The 22,863-nt window shown below is 40.8% G+C and overlaps 1 protein-coding gene across 1 annotated transcript in view; it reads right to left on the bottom strand.

Moving 5' to 3' along the window:
* Window positions 1-8,280: 8,280 nt before the first annotated feature.
* CAPZA1 (capping actin protein of muscle Z-line subunit alpha 1) overlaps window positions 8,281-22,863 on the bottom strand; it is a 45,062-nt gene continuing 30,479 nt past the window's right edge. The window contains exons 7-10 of the mRNA XM_006149596.3: window positions 21,682-21,760; window positions 11,973-12,044; window positions 10,261-10,323; window positions 8,281-9,865 (exon numbers count right to left, since the gene is read on the bottom strand). Of these exons, the coding sequence (XP_006149658.1) occupies window positions 9,725-9,865; window positions 10,261-10,323; window positions 11,973-12,044; window positions 21,682-21,760 (355 nt within the window). The 3' untranslated portion in view covers window positions 8,281-9,724. The remainder of the gene's footprint in view (window positions 9,866-10,260; window positions 10,324-11,972; window positions 12,045-21,681; window positions 21,761-22,863) is intronic.

The following is a 22,863-nucleotide window of genomic DNA, read 5'->3' as shown; positions in this document are numbered from 1 at the left end:
AGTCTGACCCCTCCCTCAGGGCCCACCCCTTACCCCAAGCTCCCTCCCCTGGCTCCCAGCCAGTGTCGGAACGTGGCTACTGCCGGGGGCCCCCTGAACTGCCCGGGAGGACCTCAGAGCCTCGCCCAGCTGGGGCTACTCCCACGCCCACTCTCCAGAGCCTCCGGACTTAGTGAAAAACACAAGTGCAAAGGGCAGGAACTGGGGCCCGGGGCGACAGCGGCTGCACCGGGCAGCTCCCCTAGCACCTCCCCCAGGCCGCCAGGGACCGAAACCACTACCGAAGAGGACGGCACGACCCTCTCCCCCAAGTTGCCTTCTCCGTCTTTCAGACAGGAGCGAAGAGAAGTTTAGGGGAGAGAACCGAATGTCTCTGAGATAAAGGTATGTACGTGTGGGAGAAATGGACTAGGGGCTGTGCCCAGACCAGCAGTCATGACTCTGCCACACACTCATCCTTACCCCTGAGCCCTGAGCCACTATTTGGGCATTTAATCGCACTCCAGTCTGTGTTTCAATGTAATTGTTACTGGTATGCAAGTGAGGGTTGCTTCCCTTTTTTTTTGGGGGGGGGTGGGGGGAGGTTTTTGCTATAGGGCGCGTGCGCTCGCCAGACAGACAGAGACACAGAAAGCCAAGAAATCACCCCCCAGGGGGGATGTCCAGCCGCAATCCCTTCTCCATTCTCCTCTTGTGATCTTGGGCACGCACGCACACGCGGCCGGCGTGAGTTTAAGCCAGGGGGTCCAGGACTCGGACCGCAGTGAACTACACGGGAGTCCAGTGACATTGCCATTATGCCAACTGCTGGTCCCAGTAAGGGTTACTTCTGTATCAAAATATTAGCTTCTCTGGAGAGCAAGAGATGGTTAATAGCCACAGCATCAGTATCAGGAAGAGAAGTGAAAGGACCAGTATGCTTGAAAATAGTGTTTAGACCAATTAAAGACCACAAAAATAAACATAACCAGATTTTGCCTCTGTTTATCCTCCAAAAGGAAGTTAAAATACACTAAGGCCAAAATAATGAATTATATATTTTTTAAAAGTTTAAATCAAATATGCCAGAGTTTCAAATATATCAAAGTTAGACTTGTTCTCCAAAAGTTCCCATAGAAGGCTACACACTCAATCTAACCTAGTGTGAGGTCACACTCCAGCTGGGTTCCCCTGTACCTTCTCCTTAGACGACAACCCATGAAAGCCAGGAATAACAGGCTTTAGCAACTGGAAAGGCCATGTGAGTGGGAACCAAAGTTAGAGGGATGGGGAAAGTAGAGGAGAACTGTTGTCTTAGAAATCGATTATGCAAGGTAGAGGGGAAAACTGGGAACACAGCCAGAAATTTTACCAGTTTCCTCCTGATGAGAGGCTCCAGAGGAGTAAACGGTGAACTCAAAATTGCTTTGTTACCATCTCAAAAACCTACCATCAGACCAGCCAGGTGGTAAGGTGGTGGATAAGGCAGCTGGATCCCACATGGTTGACTGTCTGGTTTGAATCCTGGACCCCGCAGCCAAAAAACATGCTGGGTCTGTGTGCATGGTGCCCGGAATCCCTGAGAAGAGAATGGAGGAGAAGGGATTGCTCAGTGTTCATCTCCCCTGGGGGGTGTTTTCACACTTTTCCTCAGTGCCTCAAAAGCACAGTTGGCCTATAGCAAATAAACACAAAACAAAAACATAAACGACCATCGACCATCCACCATACCTAAACCAAGATCTATTTCCCCTCTGTCTAGCAAATCTCAAATCCCCAATATTCCTGCACACATAATCTCCTCCCTTCTCTGCTCAGGCCTATCTCCTGAATGTTCTCAACATACACAAACAACTGTACTATAATAAAAACGTGGGTAAAAAATGTGATGCTATGTAACTTTGGTTTCAGCTGCACTTCTCAAAGCATTTACTCTTGAAAAATCTGTCACTTAAATTTGTAGTGGTTATTTCCACGTATGGTATTCTAGATGTCTAGATGTCTTCCTTTATACCCTTCACATCCTTTTTTTGCTTCTTTTCTTTTTTTGGAGAGTTTTTTTTTTTTCTATAAGGCACGTGCACTCGCCAGACAGACAGAGACAGAAAGTGAGAAATCACCCCCCCCAGGAGAATGGCCACGCCGCAATCCCCCCCTCCCTTCTTCTCTCAGGATCTTGGGCACACATGCACATGCGCCCGGTATGAATTTTTAAAAATTATTTATTATTTATTTTATTTATTCATTCATTTATTTTTTAATTTGACCAGAGAGAGACAGAGGGTGAGAGTGAGAGAGAGAGGAAGTTAGAAAGCAAGCCACCAGATTCAGGACTTGAACCCTGGTCAGCCATGTGGGAGTGTCCAGCACCTTAACCCACCATGCCACCTGCTGGTCCCCTCAGTATGAGTTTTAAGCCACCAGGTCCAGGACGCGAACCCTGGTCGACTACATGGGAGTCCAGTGACATAGCCATTACGCTAACTACTGGTCCCCCTTTTTTATTTTATTTTTTTAACAAAGATTTTTGCCACAGGGTTTGTGCTCACTGGAGAAAGACAAAGTGAGTAATCACCTTTGTGGGGAGGGGATGGCCATCCTGGGGTATTGGAAATACCTATTTTCATTCTAGGAGTGTTCTTTTTTTAAGAATTATTAATTTATTTTTACTTATTCATTCAATCATTTTCATTTGACCAAAGAAAGACAGACAGAGAGAAGGAAAATGAAAAAGCAAGCCACCAGGTCTGGGACTCAAACCGTGGTAGACCATGTGGGAGTGTCCAGCACTTTAACCACCATACCACCTGCTGGCCCTCAGGGAGTTTTTTAAGCTAATGGGTCTGAGACTTGAACCACATAGTTGGCCATGTGGGATCCAGTTGCTTTAACCACTATGTCGCCCTATTGGTTGGTCCAATAGGGTGATTTTTAGTATAGTTCCAAACAGCACCGAAGCCATCTGAAGGTTAACTTTGGCCAACTGCATTACTGAAGTAAAGATAGAGCCAAGATGAACAACTTTGCAGAATATTAGAAGCTTTGTATTTTCTTCTCATCCATTTACTTAGGTTCTACAATTAAGCACTCAAGTGTTCCCTGATCTTATGTATTTCAACTAGACTGTTCTCCCTAAGGCAACTAAAAGTGCTCTTAAATGGAAATATTGAAATTGGTCAGAATACCACTGGCCAAAGGACAGACTGACAGGTTCGGCTTATCACTTTGTGATTCCGTATTTAGAAATTTACCCCCTTGCTGAAGTAGAATATGGTGATGCCCTGCCTTCTTGTTTCAGCCTTATAAACAAGAGCCCTTTTTGTAGTGGTCAGTGCTGCATGTTTTTTTATTTTTATGCTTTTTGCTAGTGATTTCACTGCTCAAAATGGCCCCCATATGTTGTGTAGTAGTGTTTTCTAGTGTTCTAAGCGCAAGGCTTTACAGAGAAAAATTCCGGTTAGATAAGCTTCTTTTAGGCATGAGTTACAGCTTCACTAATTCGGTATTTGCATGACTTTATAAAACATAATTACACTAGTCCAGCCCATAGCGTGGTGGTGAAGGTGGCTAATCTCATTTGACCAAACACTTGGTTCAGGTCCCAGACTCAGCGGCCTGAAAAACACACCAGGTGTTTGTGTGCATGGGTATGTGTGTGTCCAAAGTCCTGAAAGGAAATAGAAAAAGGATTGTGGTTATTAATTTATTTTTACTTATTCATTCAATCATTTTCATTTGACCAAAGAAAGACAGACAGAGAGAAGGAAAATGAAAAAGCAAGCCACCAGGTCTGGGACTCAAACCGTGGTAGACCATGTGGGAGTGTCCAGCACTTTAACCACCATACCACCTGCTGGCCCTCAGGGAGTTTTTTAAGCTAATGGGTCTGAGACTTGAACCACATAGTTGGCCATGTGGGATCCAGTTGCTTTAACCACTATGTCGCCCTATTGGTTGGTCCAATAGGGTGATTTTTAGTATAGTTCCAAACAGCACCGAAGCCATCTGAAGGTTAACTTTGGCCAACTGCATTACTGAAGTAAAGATAGAGCCAAGATGAACAACTTTGCAGAATATTAGAAGCTTTGTATTTTCTTCTCATCCATTTACTTAGGTTCTACAATTAAGCACTCAAGTGTTCCCTGATCTTATGTATTTCAACTAGACTGTTCTCCCTAAGGCAACTAAAAGTGCTCTTAAATGGAAATATTGAAATTGGTCAGAATACCACTGGCCAAAGGACAGACTGACAGGTTCGGCTTATCACTTTGTGATTCCGTATTTAGAAATTTACCCCCTTGCTGAAGTAGAATATGGTGATGCCCTGCCTTCTTGTTTCAGCCTTATAAACAAGAGCCCTTTTTGTAGTGGTCAGTGCTGCATGTTTTTTTATTTTTATGCTTTTTGCTAGTGATTTCACTGCTCAAAATGGCCCCCATATGTTGTGTAGTAGTGTTTTCTAGTGTTCTAAGCGCAAGGCTTTACAGAGAAAAATTCCGGTTAGATAAGCTTCTTTTAGGCATGAGTTACAGCTTCACTAATTCGGTATTTGCATGACTTTATAAAACATAATTACACTAGTCCAGCCCATAGCGTGGTGGTGAAGGTGGCTAATCTCATTTGACCAAACACTTGGTTCAGGTCCCAGACTCAGCGGCCTGAAAAACACACCAGGTGTTTGTGTGCATGGGTATGTGTGTGTCCAAAGTCCTGAAAGGAAATAGAAAAAGGATTGTGGTGTGATCATCCCCCATGGGGATGCTTTCTCATTCCTCCCCTCTCCCCCTCTCCAGGCCAGCGCACACACCCTCTGGCAAATTAAAAAGAAGTAATTGCGCTAAATAACAAGAATCAATTGTATATCCTTATATGTAAAAGTGATTTTTGATACCTCAGATATTCTGCATGTTTATATATGGGGAGGGGAAGGGGGCCCTCAAAAAGTTCACAGAAAATGTGTATTATAAAAGAATTGTGCATGGATTTAAAATGTTTTTGTGCCAAAAAAATAAACTTGTACTTTAATTCCATTTTTTATGATTTAAAAAAATATTTCAATTTTATTTATTATTAGTTTTTAAATTTGACCAGAGAGGGAAAGTGAGAAAGTAAGCTGCCAGTTCCAGGACTTAAAACTGCATTTGGGGAACCAGCAGTTAGCGTAATGGCTATATCGCTGGACTCCCACGTAGTCGACCGCGGTTCACGTCCTGGACCCAGTGGCTTAAAACTCACGCCAGGCACGTGTGCGTGCGTGCCCAAGATCCCTAGAGGAGAATGGAGGAGAAGGGATTGCGGTGTGACCATCCCCCCTGGGGGGTGATTTCTCGCTTTCTGCAAAAAAAAACCTCTCCAAAAAAACCAAAAGACCAGGAGTTGGTATAACGGTTATGTCGCTAGACTCTCATGTAGTCCACCGAATTTGAGTCCTGAACCCAGCATGCCCAAGGTCTCAAGAGGTGAATGGAGAGGGGATTGTGGTGTGGCCATCCTCCCTAGGGGAATTTCTTGCTTTCTGTCTGTTTTTCTGGCGTGTGCATGCGCCCTATAGCAAAAACCTCTCCAAAAAAACAAAAACCAAACGAACAAAAAACTGCATTTGGCCTTTGAGAGTCCCGCATTCTCACCACCCCGCCATCTGCTGGTCCCTTTCTGTGACTATCTGAAGTCACCTCATATACTGTTTGTTTTAGAGATTAAGTTACTGTAACTTATAGGATCTTCTGGTTTTGCTTTATATTTACTAACCTATTTTTCTTTGATTTTCCAACATAGCTCGGGGCTAACGATGGGAAAGATCAACTTCATTTGGTAGTGTTAAGTAAAACTTATAGGTGGCTTGTTGTTTTAACTAAGCTCCAGCACTATGCCCCAACAGGTCATACTAAAACTCAAAATGTTGTCACTTATGCCAAGTTCTGGCCAAAACTACAATAAATCCTCTTTTACTATCCCAGATTCTAGGGGAATGAGAGTCAACAAGGATCTTACACTGGCTAGTTTTAATGAGCATGACAATGAAGTTTCCTCTGCTTTAATTCTTACACAAAAGACTGTAATTTGAAGTAAACCAGAAGTTAATTAATCAGTCATCTGCCCATTGGTCATCTGTCAGGCTTTACAAAATAATTGTAACTTTGAAAAGGCCAATCTGATTTTTTGTTCTTTTACAATTCTTCAGCCTTTCTATCCATACATTCCTCCTCTGCTCTGTTCATTGGAACTCTTATTTTATGTTATGAAATAAAGTGTTGCCTGAATCTAGAATCACAAATAAAGCCGATTAAGATCTTTAATTTTGTCATTTGACAGTGGTTTGCCAAGTATCTCATGAACCTAGAAAAGTTAAGCATCAGTGTTCTGATTATGAAGTCAGCAATCAGGCACTGGAACTATTGCATTGTTTCCTTTTGTCAGATCCTGAATGAGGACAAAAAGTGTGGGAAAAGGAGGTAAAGCAAAGTGGGGCTTATTAGAGAAGAAAGTGCCCAACTGGGAGGGGATCCCAAAAGAGAGTTGCCAGTGTGTGGCTTTCTTCAGGGGTTTGTATCTGGTAGTCAGTCTGAGGAATGGGTGAGCTACTGAGGAAGTTGGGTTCAAAAATAGCTCAAATTGTCCTCCATGAGGTCAGTATACTTTGTTCTCTTAACTGATAATAGTTCTAATCTATTGACACAATTTTCCACAGGTCTAGTGGCCAATAAAGATCTGCATTCTTTGTCTGGAGCCTGTTGATTGCATGCGCCCAGGATCCTTGAAAAAGTTATTTTAAATGGTGGGAAGTTACAGAATGTTGCGGTCAGGTTTGATAAAGTCCAGCGACTATGACTCTATCTTGGGCCTTTACCCCATTTCAGGGAATGTCACTATCCCCTATCTTAGAACAAGGCACCCTACAGAGGGACAGCTCAGATGAAAGGATCTTCAATGTTATTTCAAAACCAAACTCCTTCCCTTCTAGCTGGGAAACCTTTGCCTTAGGATACTATATCAGCAGCATGTAATACAACAGACTCGATTCCAGCAACTATTCTGCTGAGATAGAGGTAAGTAAGTCTAGGGTCTCTGCAGGTCGGGCAAAGGCTTGCTTCCAGTTATACAAATAATGAAAGACTTTAGATAGCCATGAGATTAAGTTTTTAAAAACGTCTGTCTGGACTAAAGAAATCAATGGGTTAGGTCAGCAGATGGCATAATAGCTACATCACTGGACTCCCATGTAGTCAACCATAGTTCTAGTTCTGGACCTGGTGGCTTACTCACACTGGGTATGTATCTGTGTGCATGCATGCTCAAGATCCCGAGAGGAGAAGGGACTATGGCTTCTCGCTTTCTGTCTCTGTCTTTCTGGGAAGCACATGTGCTCTATAGGAACAACAACAAAAAACCTCCCCCCCAAAAAAAAGGGAAGAAAATCAATGGGATAGTCTGGGGAAGGGGGCAGGCTGACTGAGTTAAGACTAAAAGGAAGAATGTTTGAATCTTTTTGCATAACAAGTAGAGTACTGTTAAACTTTCCAGAAAAGGTCATTTTTTTAATCCTTTTTTTTAAAGAATTATTTTATTTAACTTTATTTATTCATTTATTTCAATTTGACCAGACAGGGACAGAGAGAGAGAGAGAGAGAGAGCAAGCTACCAGGTCCAGGATTTGAACCACGGTCGGCCATGTGGGAATCCAGCACCTTTAACCACCATACCACCTGCTGGTCCCCAGAAAAGGTCATTTGAACTGGCCTTGGATGGAGGGTAGAAGCCCAGCAACTGGTTCTTAGTTGGGAACCAGAATAAGAGCCTTTTCCCATATGGTCTAAAGCTAAACCACTCAGTAGAGGAAAGCAGAACTGAGTGAAGTCAATGTGGAGTATTACCAAATTCAAGATGCAGGGAATCTTTGATTTCTACTTCCTGCCTAGTGAGTATACTTTCTCAATTACTGGTAGAGAAGACAACTAGGTTTTCTTTTCGAATGAGGGAAATCCTCCAATAGTCTTTGAATTGTTGGTAGCCCTTGGGTGAAGAGCAATTTGGCCTATTGAGGTACTGCTCATTTAAAGTGTTCTTTGCAAGTCCTTGGATAGTCACTGAGTCTGCAATAACAGTGATTACCCAAAATTTTCAACTTCAGTTCTCTATGTTCTCAGTAAGTAAGATCTAATACAGCTGAACAGCTTATGTTGAGAACATAGGCTGAAGAGATGCATCAAAAAGGAGAGACTCAGACAGTTTTAGAACAAAACAGGTATATTTCTATTGGCTATCTGATACAGAAGATAGTGTGGTATGGATGGATAGTATGAATGACAAATAATACAAATATATTTTATTTGAAATAAACAAAAATGCTTACACAGCTCAATGGTCACTTGGAAACAAACTTTTGCTTGACTGTATTACTGAGCAAAAACAGAGCTGAAGCACAACACTCTTCTTTCTTGACATGTATTTGGAGATAGGTAGGAAGACACTACTTGGTTTTTAAAAAATTGACCTACCCTTAAGGCCTGGCCATAGAAGTGTAAACAATGTAAATGAATCCACCACTACCAGCTGTCATACCATCTCTATGTCACCTGTGTATTCAGAGATCCCATACAGGCCTGCCAATATACCTGGGAAGGGTTGCTTTATCACAGTTACATTTGAGTTCTTGGCAGGCAGGACTGAGGATGAGTAATTGAAAACAAGTTGTATATCCTATTTAGAAGAAATCACTAGTATTCCCTTAAATAACAGGTTACAATAGAAAGACACCTGGGAATTACCCTTTCACTTTGGTTCATTTTTAGTTTTTGTGATTTACATAGCTATTTGATTCATCTGTTCATAGTACATCCTGCCACAAAGTATTAAAGCACAAGGTACCTAGTATTCCTTCCATATCTGCATTTTTCAAGTTTTATGCACTACAACATCCACAGTATGTCAGCAGTTCTTGAAAATTTTAAAAATAAAACAAACATAAATGGGTAAAACTCTTCTAAAATGCAGATGCCTATTAACTACAATGTACGAGAGTGGGAGGAGACAGTGAGGGAAGGGAAACAAAGCAAACGTGCAGGGAATGTGGTTCATGTCTTTGGATTTAAAAACAAGTTCCTCAGAGAAGCTGGCTATCATGGAATTACCAGAAAACTTCCTTTGCAACTTCCTTTGTACACCCTCTGTCCCACCAAGGACTTGAAAACTCCAATCCAGACTGTTGAAAACATCAGCTGTGAGATGCTATAAATGATGATCAAGGCAGTTGGAGGGAAAAGGATGGCCCTGTCTTCCACTTAGCTGTAGTCTGCAGCATTGCTTCTTCAGCCACTGGTGGATCAGTAAAAACCATTCGAGTACCAGCAGTGCTTTAAAGGATAGGGGGAGAAGAGTATGGAGCGTATTACCTGTCTCAATCAGTAACAGGACTTCATGGCTAGGAAAATTTTCTTAACAGTAAAATGACTCCAGGATCGATCGATCTCTCCAACGTTAAATGTAGCAAAATTAACAACAAAAGATTTACAAGTAGATATGGTGGTAACAGAAAATTACAAGGCAGAGAACACAAAAGAATTAAGACAATGCTATAGGATCAACAGTATTTCATGAGGCTAGAAAACCTGTTAACTTTGAAAGCCCTAGCAAAATATCACTCTTGTTTATAAATCACTTATTTATCTTATGACCATGTGTTGGCATTGAATTCTTTTCTTTCCATATATTGAAGAATCTTACATTCTGCATTTCTTTCTTTCTTCTTTTAAGCATTCTGCATTTCTTTGCCAATCTTGTAGCTGAGTATCTTGTTCCAGTCGATTTTGGTGCGGGTAACTGGAAGCTGCCGGCGCAATGCCTTGAATGTGGTATCTGACATTGTTTGATAGTTTTCACTAATTGCCGTCTGCAATAGATAATTGAAGATGAGTTGCTTGAACAGAAATGGGATTGGTTATGACTAGAAAAGTAACTCTAGTCAAAGGACTTGCTTGAGTCCCAACAAAGACAAACAGGACATTATAATTTTTAGTGAGCTCCTTTCCCATCTCTGAAGTGGGTCAGGAAGCTCACCTATATATTATTTCTGAAACTACCGTTTATATTCCCCCTTCCAATCCTGAAACCATGACTGTTAAGCAAAATGGTGATTGTAAGCAAAATGTCAAGTTGCAAGGTCTGCAGAGTCTACACACTTAGGAGCACTGAACAGCATATATAATTTACGTTAAAGGACACAGAGAGGTTAACAGCAAAACAGTAAGGTACAAGATCTACAAAAATTAGTTCTGAATCTTTTACCTGATACTCATTTTCTGCATTCTCTATGATTTTAATAAACTCCTTGGCAGTTTGGACTTCATTCTAATGGAGGGAGGAAGAGAGGAAAATAAGAATTTTTAAAAATATGTAAGAAATAATAGACACAGAAAAGTAAGTCCATTTTAACTTCCATGTGTGTAACAGTCATTACCAAGTAGTCCCATGCACATTATCTCCTTTGATTCTCATACATCCACCCTGTGAAGCAGTTAAGTTATTATCACCACTTTCATTTTGCAGATGAGATTTGAATCTAGGTCTTTGCCCCCCCAAAATCCCATGCATTTTCCACTCTACCATAGTATGCCCAAAAGACATCATTATTGTGTCTTGAAATCTTGGTGCCTTGAAATATATCTGGTTTAAAATGATTAAACAACGTTCTCCGACATATTAGTCACATAACGTGAGTTCATATACTCCATTATTTGCCACTTAAAATGTCAAACCAGACAATCACATTTTGCATTACATGATTGAGGTACAAAATGAAATGAAGCTCTCTTCCTTTCACCATTAAATATAACAGAATTAAAGGTAAGAAAGGAAGAGTTAATGCCCATAGTAGCAGTCTCGAGACAGTCTATGAAGAGGTCAAAACTACATTCTACTTTCATAATACTACTAAGACAAAGTTATTTGCTTGTTTTATTCTCACTTGCTCATGCTTGTACAGTGCACTTTCCTAGAAGTTTCAAGATGTGAGGAATTCATGACATTGAGGGCTAGTGGAAAACATAAAGCAGATATGAAAACCCAGCTGAGTTTTAAGCCAGACATTACACAATTTGTGCAGATGTAAAATTAATGGATCCTTCCAATTTCATGTGCTTGAAAATATTATGTTTCAATAAAGTTAATTATGCTAATTAGTAATCATTCACATTTTAAATAAATGGATAAATATTTTTAATGCTTCTCCATTTTGATTTTTAATAAGGTAAATATTTATAGATACAATATGTATAATAAAAAGCAAAAGCTCATTGGGGGTACTCAGTAACTTCTAAGAATGTAAGGCAGTAATGAAATTATGAAAGAAGGTATATAAGAACAAATCACGTTCCTTTTTTTCAAGGTAAAGAACAATACTTTCTTTTCTTTTTCTTTTTTTTTAAGAGGTTTTTTTTTCACTACAGGGCGTGTGTGCTCGCCAGACAGACAGAGAGAGACATAGAGACAGAAAGCGAGAAATCACCCCCCAGGGGGGATGGTCACGCCGCAATCCCTTCTCCTCCATTCTCCTCCCGGGATCTTGGGCACGCACGCACACGCGCCTGGCGTGAGTTTTAAGCCACCGGGTCCAGGACGCGAACCGCGGTCGACTACGTGGGAGTCCAGCGACATAGCCATTACGCTAACTGCTGATTCCCAAGAACAATACTTTCTGATGAAAAGTTTTCTCTAATATAACAGCGCTATAGGATTTAGTTTGGCAAACTTTCCTTGCTCCTGATGTTTACTGATGGGAGGTATGGCGGTGCTTGACCAAATCTTACAAATGAGAAAAGAGAAGGAGAAAGAAGTTTCTCTAAAGCCACAAGCACTACTGAGCTAATATAGCTCCTTGGCAGTAAGAGACGCTAATAGGAACTGCAACTGGCAGAATGAGCACTCAGTCTTGGAGCTTAATTTTTAGAAGAAAAACAAGACACAAGTGAGATTAAGACATTAAATAAATCCATACTCACCGAAACAGTTACTGAATCCTGTACATCTTTATGACTAACCAGCTGAACATTGCCATCTTCATAATAGTGAACCTGCACGAGATGATGTTTGAGCAAGTTTATGTGTAGTTCATATGGCAATCTATTGCTTAGGGCACAAAACCATGCTTTAAGCCATCCTTAAATGAGTAAGCCATCTTAACCAACTATAATCTATGGTAATTCACAATTAAGCTTAATTAAAATGCCTAGGGCTGGCCCTGTAGTTCAGCAGTTAGCGCTCCCTATAGTGCACAGGGAACAAGAACCCATGTGACTGACCATGGCCTGAATCCCAGACTTGAAGAAAACATGTCATGTATACCCCAAATCCTAATGGGAGGAAAGGGAGGAAAAAGGGTTGTGGCACAACCACACCCCATTTTGGGTTCTTTTCTCTCTCTCTCTTTTTTTTTTCTCACAGTTTGGTGAGTGCATGTGCCCTTTGGCAAAACAAGGGGGGGGGGCATGCAGAGAACACTAAATTCTCTTTCCTTAGCAGAAAATAAAAAATTACGCTCAGCATTTATATGTTTATTACATTCTAGGCACTATGCTAGGCATTGTGAATTCAAAAAAAAAAAAAAAAAGGATCCCACTGTTTTATTTTTAGTTTTTGTGGGTGTGTGTGTTTGCCTGAGAGAAAGAAGGGAAGTGAGAAGAAATCACAACCCCCAGGTGGAATGGCCATGCTGCAATCCCTTTTTTCCATTCTCTCAAGATTTGGGGCAAGCATTCACATGCACTCAACATGATTTTCAAGCTTCTGGGTCCACGACTCGAACTGTGGAGTTGGCTATGTAAGATCCAAGTATCTTAACTTCCATGCCACCTGCTAGCTTAACAAAGATCTTACTCTTTTTTTTTTTTTTTGGTGGTGGTGGCGGTGGAGGTATTTTCCCTAGGACATGGGAGTCCGGCGCCTTAGCCACTTGCTGGCCCCATGAAGACCCTACTCTTTTTTTTGGCTAAATTTTTTTGCTATAGGGTGCGTGCACTCGATAGAAAGACAGAGAGACAGAAAGTGAGAAATCATCCCCGGGGGGGGATGGCCATGCCATAATCCCTTCTCCTCTAGGGATCTTGTGCATGCACACACACACACACACACACACACACCCAGCTTGAGGTTAAGCCACTGGGTCTAGGACTCGAACCGCAGTTGACTACATGGGAGTCGAGCAACATAGCCATTATGCCAATTGCTCGTCCCAAGACCCTACTCTTAATAGTATTAAGTTAAAATCATTGGGGCCAGCAAATAAGTGTGGTGGTTGGGGTGCTGTACTCCTAACATGGCCAACCATGGTTCATATCCTAGACTTGGTAGCTTGGTCTCTCTCTCTCTCTCTCTCTTGGTCTCTCTCTCTCTCTCTCTCTGGTGAGCGTGTGTGAGCAAATTAAAAGATATTAATAATGATGATAAATAAAATAATTCTTTAAAAATATAAAATAGCTGAACATTAGTTTTCTTCTGTGAAAACCAAGGCATTTTAATGGATCCTAATATCTTAACAACACATCTCTCCATACACACTATCACCAACATCAGTAAGTAGGGACCAAACAGTGGACAGTGGTAATGCAACGAGATCCACTTGGGAAGGTTCTGTGGCCTTCCCATGCACACTGGGTGTGTGCCAATGTTCTGGGGCTGGCTGAGACCTGGGGTGGATCATAGTATGAAGACCTTGTTGGGTTTCTCTGTCTCCCCCATCCTCTTTCTTTTTAAAGAAATAAATAAGTAAACTTAATTGAAGGTTAAAGACAAGACTGAAAAAAAAAACCTGACTGCAAAAAATAAGATTAAACGGATGGGGAAATGGAATAGGAGAGAGAGAATGTAAGAAACCACCTCCTATGGGAGATGGCCACACCTTTCTCCAGTTCTCCTTCGAGATTTTGGGCATGCACCCACACATGCCTGGCATGTTTTTCAAGCCACCAAGTCTGGGACTTGAACCACGAAGCTGGCCATGTGGGATCCAGCCACTTTAAACACAATACCACTGGATGGCCCTAAAAGCACTTTTGAAGATGTAAAGTGAAGTACTGCATTATGAAAACAATTAGCAAGGAAGAGTGTGTAAGAAACAGACTAACATACAATAACTAACATACAAGGCTCAAGAAGTTTTGATAAATTACAAGATAAGGTCCATCACTTTAACATGTCTATAAACTGGCCACACAGAATAGGACGAGGGTATCTATTTTCATGGATTTTTACAGTGTCTTGAAAACAGGAACTTCACTTAAGTGGGCAAAGTAGAAAGTTTCTAGTAAGGGGATGAAAAAGATCTAGAATGGAGTTCACAGGTGAGTTTGGAGAAGAGCAAAGAACACAGTGCATATGAATATGTGTGAAAGGAGACATTACTGTGAGGTTGGTGACAGACTGACAAGCAGAGCACTTTATAAACCATATTAACCAGGAAAAGGGAATTTTTAAAAATTAATTAATTAATTTACATTTAATCACATCTTTACAGTGTACATTTCTTTTTCTAGCACAAATACTATGCATTGTCAGTCAAGCCAAAGATATTACTCTATAACTTATCAGCAAATAGCTAGGAATGTTTTCAAGATTACACTTTTTTGGGCCAGCTGGTGGTATGAAGGTTAAGACAACTAGATTCCACATGGCCAATTCCATGGCTTGAGTTCTAGACCCAGCAGCCTGAAAATCACGCTGGACAAGTGTGTGCGCGTGTCCAAAATCCCAAGAGGAGAACAGAAGAGGGGATTGTGGTAAGCCATTTCTCTTGGAGGGTGATTTCTCACTTTCCCTGTCTCTCTTTCTCTCTCTCTGTAGTAAGCACATGCACCATACAGCAACAGCAACAAAATTATACTTTATCTATGAGGAAAACAAAATGGAGCTGAAATGAGGGGTGTAATACTAGAACATTAGTCTAGGTAATGCTGTTTCCTTCATCTAGTGCTATGATCTGAATGTTGGTGTGTTGGTGTCGGCCCTAGTTCTTCTGTTGGAATCTAATACCCAATGTAATAGTATTAAGAGGTGGGATCTCTTGAAGTTAGTACCTTTATAAAAGAGGCTTGAGGAAGCTCTTCCACCCTCCCCCAACTTAAGCCTTATGAGGACAAAGAGTTTTATACCTTCTGCAAATGAGGATGCAGCAACAAGGCACTATCTGTATGTAACAAGGCCCTTACCAGATAGTGAATCTGCTGGCACCTGGTTCTTGGACTTCTTAGCCTCCAGAAATGTGAGCAATAAATCTCTGTTGTTGATAAACTACCCAGACTAGAGTATTTTATTATAATAGCTTAGACAGACTAAGACTTCTGGCCTATAATTCCAGAAGTATTTGAACAAAAAGTATGTTTTTAGAGATAAAGTAGAAAAAGAGAAGAGGAGCAGTAACCTTCACTACCATAGCAATTATTTAAGATATCTTATGTGTAAGGCACTATGTAGAACCCTTACTACTTACATTATCTCATTTAATCGCTCATGATACAGATTACTATTATATCTGTTTAACGGCTAGGAAACTTGAGGCTTGAGACAGTTTAATAAGTTACCCACAGAGTAAACCTGCGGCCTTGAGGTTAAGGGAGCTGCTAACCACATGGTTTAAATCCTGGCCCTAGTGGCTTAAAAAACACACTAAATGCATACAGACACACACCCTCAAATTCTAAAAGGATGGAGAACTGGAGACGGGATTGTGGCATGACCACACCCCATTCGGGGGTGCTTTCTTCCTCTACCTCTCCCTTTCTCTCTGGCAAATGCACACACCCCCTGGCAAAAACAACAACAAAAAAACCCAAACTACTCATGTTTATGTAAACTAGTTAAGAAGAGGAGCTAAGGTGTGAATTAGGTCAAATTCTAGAGCTCCAACCTTATCCAACATGCATACTATCTCCCTGTGCTATGCTTTTTCAAAAAGTTAGATATTCCTTGATCTATACAGAAATAAAGTGTCTCATTATGGGCTTACTCTTTTGTTTTTTTAAAGAATTATTTTATTTAACTTTATTTATTATTACTATTCTTTTCTAATTTGATCAGATAGAGAGAGGTAAAGTGACAACGTAAGCCATCAGGTCTAGGACTTGAATTGTGGTTGGCCATGTTGGAATCCAGTACCTTTAAACCACCATGCCACCTGCTGGCTCCATGGGCTTACTCTTTTAGGTTATCATTAGAGAGGGATAACTAATAGCCAAGCTTCATCTAGGTAGAAACTATGATCCTATTCATAAAAAAAGGTCTTCCCTGGACAATATGAGCCCACTACAATATACTGTTAAGGAACAAAAGTAAGTGTCTTCTTTAGGGGCCAGCAGGTGGTGTGTTGGTTAAGGTGCTGGACTCTTTTTTTTTTTTTTTTTTTAAGGTTGTTTTTGCTATAGGGCGTGTGCACTCGCCAGACAGAGACTGACAGAGAGAGAGAAAACAAGAAATCACCCCCCAGAGTGGATGGCCACACCGCAATCCCTTCTCCTCCATTCTCCTCTCAGGATCTTGGGCACGCACACACACGCGCCCAGCATGACTTTAAGCCACCGGGTCCGGGACTCAAACCACGGTTGACTACATGGGAGTTCAGCGACACAGCCATTACACTAACTGCTGGTCCCTAAGGTTCTGGACTCTGACATGGCCAACCACATTTCGAGTCCTGGATATTACAGCTTGCTTTCTCAACACTCCCCCCCCAACTCTGTCCCTTTCTCGTCAAATCTAAATAAATAAATACATTAATTAAATAAGTTAAATAAAATCTTTATTTTTTTTAGAATTATTTTTTATTTAACTTTATTTATTATTATCATTATTTTCCAATTTGATCAGAGAGAGACAGAGAAAGAGAGAGAGGGAAAGTGAGAAAGCAAGCCGCCAGGTCCAGGATGTGAACCGTGGTCAGCCATGTGGGAGTCTGGTGTCTTTAACTGCCACACCACCTGCTGGCCCTTAAAATAATTCTAAAAAAAAAAAAAAAAGAGAATACACTGGAAAAAAAGAATACACTGGAAGGGCTAGCAGATGGTATGGTGGTTAAGACACTGGATTCCCACATGACTAACCATAGTTTGAGGCCTGGAACAGTGGCTTGAAAATCACACGGGGTGTGTGTGCAGGTATGCCCAAAATCCTTAATGGATAAGGGACTGCGGCATGGTCATCCGGGGGGTGCGGGGTATGTAATTTCTCACTTTCCCTCTCTCTATCTCTGTCAAGTGTATGCACCCTATGGCAATAACCTAAAAAAGGTACAAACAAAAGAATGAGCCTGCCAATGCAAAAAAACGAACACTGGAAAACAGGGAGATGACAAAACACGTATAATACAAGGGGGCTTCAGAAAATTTATTGAGAAATGGAATTAAAGTACAAGTTTATTTTGGTGAAAGATATTTGGTTGTCAACAAAAATCTTTTTCATAATACAAATTTTCCATGAATTTATATAATCCTTGTACTTACAAGCAAAAATCAGAATAGCAAAGGTATAGCAAAACAGACCAGGCTAAATAGTGAGGACAAAGATACTCAAAATAGAGGTGTCACGCCCAAACACTAGTTTTATTTGATTGTTTTTCAACTAAAAAAAAAAAAAAAAAAAAGAAACAAACAAACAAAAACCTGTAAGTTGATGGGGCTAAAAAGAATAACAGAAAGAAAAACAAGTACAAATAGGATCGGGGATGTTAAAAAATAGAAATCTGGCTAGAGAAGGAACAAAAAATGTATATATTTCACAGAACCCACCTGAAGAAAGAGGTATACAGAGCAAATCCTTTTTTTGTCCAAGAATAAAGATTATGCAATTGGTCTGAACTTCTGTCATGTTACTCAATAACTAGGACATGGATAGGAATATAGGGTAAGGCCAATGAGTCTCACTGTTTATGAATTAAAAATTCTAAAAATATAAATTTCATTATCTAATAAACTAATGATATATTAATTTTTAGAAATTAAGCTTAACTCTACCTGAAATTAAGCTTAACTCTACCTTAACAAAACCTTTTGTAGGTCTCATCTCTAATATAAAAATATTTGAGTTAACAAAACAAATTTCGGTGTGACCATGATCCAACACAAATCCTCAGAAATTATTGCCTTACCAGAACTATCTTTTTGACTGTACAGTAGGACTTACAAATAGTTCACAGACAAATGAATTCAAGTGAACATTTATTGGGACAAGCAGATCGCATAATGGTTATATCACTGGACTCCCACTGCTTAAAACTGTGGTTTAAGTCCGGGAGAGAGGAGAATGGAGGAGAAGGGACTCCTGGGGGGTAATTTCTCACTTTCTGTCTCTCTGGCAAGTGCATGCACCTTATATCAAAACTCTCTTAAAAAAAGTATAAATTTATTTTGGTGCAAAAAAAAATTTTATGCCAGAAGATGTGTGTATGAGAGAGAGAAAGAGAAAGAGAGGGAGGGGAAGAGGGAGAGAGAGGAAGAGAGGAGAGAAGACCTTTCAACAAGGCTTGGTCATGTTGCAATCCTTTTTTCTCCAAATCTCCATCTTGTTAGGATCCTGTGTACACATATACGTGCCCAACATTTTTTTTTTTAAGATTTAATTTATTAATTCATTTATTTTAATTTGACCAAAGAAAGATGTGGGGGGAAGAGAAGGAGTGGGAAAGCAAGCCACCAGGTCTAGGACCTGAACTGTACTCAGCCTTGTGGGAGTGTCCAGCACCTTAACCACCACACCACCTGCTGGCCCCCTTTTTCTTTCCTTTTCTTTTTTTCAAAGGTTTGCTATAGGAAAGAGAGAGGGAAAGCGAGAAATCACCCCTGAAGGGAGATGGCCACACTGCAATTCGTTCTCCTTCATTCTCCTCTTAGGATTTTGGGCATGTATGCACACATGCCCAGCATGATTTTCAAGCTGCTGGGTCTGGGAATTACAGTAGTCCAGCACCTTAACTACCACTACCACGCCACCTGCTGGCCCAAGGCTAAATATCTTTTTTTTTTTTAAAAGAGATTTTTGCTATAGGGTGCATGTGCTCACCTGAGATACAGAGAGACAGAAAGTGAGAAATCATGCCCCATGGGGAATGGCCATGCCACAATCACTTCACCATTCTCCTCTTGGAATCTTGAGCATGCACGCACACATGCCTGGTGTAAAGTTTAAGCCACTGGGTCTGGGACTCAAACTGGTCTACTGTGGGAGTCCAGCAATGTAGCCATTATGTCATCTGCTGGTCCCCCAAGGCTAAATATCTTAATGACTTATCCAAATCATTCTTAGTCTAATTTTTAAAAGACATATAATGAAGTAAACCTTCTCCCAAAGTGTTGCCAAACAATAAGCCCGAAAAGGTATAAATGGGGCAGGCCAATGGCATAGTAGGTAAAGCTGCTGGATCCCACGTGGTCAGTTTGCAGTTTGAGTCCCAGACCCAGCGACTTAAAAACCAGCCAGAGGAGTGCTTACCTAAAATCCTGAAGAGAAAGAACAATGGAGAAGAGACTGCTGTGTGACCATCCTCCTTTGAAAGGGGGCAGGGTGTGTGTGTATGTGTACTTTCTCACTTTCTCTTTCTCTCTCTCCCCAGCAAGTGCATGGGCTGTCTGGCAAACTTAAAAAAAAAAAAAAAAAAAAGGTATAAATGAAGGTCTGCACATCAGGTCATATTCGCTATAGGGCGCGTGCGCTGGCCAGACAGACAGAGAGAGACATAGAGACAGAAAGCGAGAAATCAGCCCCCAGGGGGGATGGTCACACCACAATCCCTTCTCCTCCATTCTCCTCTCGGGATCTTGGGCACGCATGCACATGCGCCCGATGTGAGTTTTAAGCCACCAGGTCCGGGACGTGAACCGCGGTCAACTACGTGGGAGTTCAGCAACATAGCCATTACGCTAACTGCTGGTTCTCCACATCAGGTCATATTATAAAAGTCTTCTCAGAAACGATCACCCTTTGTGATATTAGCTCTTACTTTTAAGTTTGCACTGACAAAACTGACATACAAACAACTATTTCCACCTACTGACAGAAGGGAAATCAATTTACTTCCACGAATTTATAGTAAGCTGTCAGGTTAGTGCTGATATCAATTATAAGAGGTCTGTGACACCAGGCTAGAATAGCCAGGTGAATAGAAACAGAACACTGTTTAAACTGTATTAAGCTGAGCTCTCTCAGAAGCACTCTGAGATAAAAATTTGAGGTCAATTCAGGAAGCACTAGAGTAAGAGACTGAAGAAAGGAGGCAGAGAAGGTTAGGAAATGTTACAGGTGCATTAACAAGCAGCTTCCAGCTGTGGGCAACAGGCTCTGAAGACTGAGTAGAACATGCTTGAGAGTTGTCCACTTAAGTGGTGATATTTATCAACTGATTCTTCTGTCGAAAAATGGGGGCTACTCCCAGAGTTGTGAAAGTAACATTTCAGGCCTGTCTTACCTAAGCCAGACATGCTCCTGTGGTCAGGATCTGCTTGTATCAAGAAGCTATAGATATAAGAATGGGTGCAGGCAGCACCCCTACACATGCTTTTGATTAAATTATATACTATTTTAAAAAGTCAGCTCTTGCTAATTACTATTACAGTTAAGACTGATGAAAGGGACCAGCAGTTAGCGTAATGGCTATGTCGCTGGACTCCCATGTAGCCGACCACAGTTTGAGTCCCAGACCTGGTGGCTTAAACTCATGCCGGGAGCGTGTGCATGTGTGCCTAAGATCCTGAGAGAAGAATGGAGGAGAAGGGATTGCGGTGTGGCCATTCTCACTTTCTGTCTCTTTTTTTCTGGCGAGTGCATGCACCCTGTAGCAAAAACCTGTAAATAAAATAAAATAAAATAAAATAAAAAAGACTGATGATATAAGATAGGTAAAATTAGGTAATAATTTTCTCACTTATCAATAACTGTTTAATATGACCTTAGAATTAGTCAGGCTTATAAATTAAATTACCATGAAGGAAGTAAAATCTCTTAGCGTATTAGAAGACTTTAATCCAGACAGGCATCAAATTAGTTTCAATAGCTATCTTATTCAGCTGTCCATCTGACACCAGCATTAAAAATATATTCTGAAGGCCATCAAGTGGTGTGGTGGTTAAGGTGGTAGATCCCACTCTGCAGTTTGAGTCCCAGACTTGGCAGCTTGAAAAACACCTGAGGCGCCCTTGTGTGTGCCCAAATTCCTGAGAGGAGAATGAAAAGAAGGGACCGTGTCGTGACTATTCCCCGCCGAAGGGTGATTTCTCACTTTTCTCTCTCTGGTGAGCAAGCACGCCCCATAATAAAACTAAGAAACACTGGGTGGTTGAAAAAGTCATATCATATTTTTCTATGTAAAAATGCATCATGACTTTCTGATGACCTAATAATAATGAACTTTAAAATACATACATCTTATATGTTTCATATATATTTTGTTTAATAATATCTAGAAAGATCTTATATTATCTTTGAAAGGAAAAAATAACTAGCAAGCAGTATTCTCTGTATGACTATCTTTTATTAACCCAGAATAGCTTTTAATTGCTTTCCTAGGAAGGAGGTGTCTGTTTCTCTCTATTACAATCTATTTCCCTTTGAATCTACACATAGCTAGCTAGTCCTTATTTCTAATATTGGAATACTGGAATAAATACAAATGTGCATGTTTATTTTAAAAATGTGAGATTTTAACCATGGTCTATAAACATATTGGAATCTCACCTGAATCTTAAGCACTCCAACCACCTGGGCTGTAGGTGGTGTGATGGTGAACTTCCACTCTGATCTCCAGCGACCATTCCTATTAAAACACACACAAACACTGAAGAATTAGCAAACTGCACAAGGAAGAGGTAATCTGCTATTGAGGTAGAGAAGTTGGGAAAGAGGGAAAAAAAGAAATTTCCAGTTTGACAAACTCAAAAGCTGTCTACTCAAATGTAAGTTTGGATTCAACTGGTGTAAGTTATCCTGTCTACTCAAATACAAGTTTTGGATTCAATGGATTGAAGTTATTCTGATTTTCCTTTTTTTTTTTTTAAATTCAAAGGAAGAAAAACACCATACCTATTCTGTTCATGGGAGGGTCTTCAGAAAAGATGGATAAGCTATTGTGTTATGCAATTACTTATTAACCCCGACCAAGGTAAAACTCTTTCAACTGGACACTTCATTAAAAAAAGATTTTGAATGAATCTAAATAATGGTTAAATCCCTCATTTTATAGATGGAGAACAGAAATCTCTAAGTCAGGTAATTTATTCCACACTAGTTATGATAAAAAACTAAGTCCCTTGGCCAGCAGGTGGTGTGATGGTTAAGGCACCAGATTCCCACAAGGCTGTCAGTGGTTTGAATCCCTGACCTGATATCTTGCTTTTTCTCACTTTCTCGCTCTAAGTGCACGTGCCCTATAAAAAATTTTAAAAATAATAATAGTAATAAATAATGTAAAAAATTCTTAAAAAAAAAAAAAAAAGTACCGGGGCCAGTAGGTGGCTAGGTGGCATGGAGGTTAAGGCACTGGATCCCATATTGCCTGCTGCATGGATTCAAGTCCTGAATTGGTGGTTTGAAAATCACATGGGGGAGGGGGACAGCAGTTAGCGTAATGGCTATGTCGCTGGACTCCCATGTAGTCGACTGCGGTTCGCGTCCCAGACCCGGTGGCTTAAAACTCATGCCGGGCGCGTGTGCGTGCGTGCGTGCGTGCGTGCGTGCCCAAGATCCCAAGAGGAGAATGGAGGAGAAGGGATTGCAGCGTGGCCATCCCCCCTGGGGGGGGGGTGATTTCTCACTTTCTGTCTCTGTCTCTCTCTGTCTGTCTAGCGAGCGCACGCGCCCTATAGCAAAACAAAACAAAACAAAACAAAACGAAACACTGGGTGCATGTGCAAGTGTGCC

The sequence above is a fragment of the Tupaia chinensis genome, unplaced genomic scaffold, assembly GCF_000334495.1.
Source record: "Tupaia chinensis unplaced genomic scaffold, TupChi_1.0 Scaffold000270_2, whole genome shotgun sequence".
Lineage (NCBI taxonomy): Eukaryota > Metazoa > Chordata > Mammalia > Scandentia > Tupaiidae > Tupaia > Tupaia belangeri.
The sequence above is the reverse complement of the archived record's forward strand: the minus strand, read 5'-3'. Positions and strand labels throughout refer to the sequence as shown.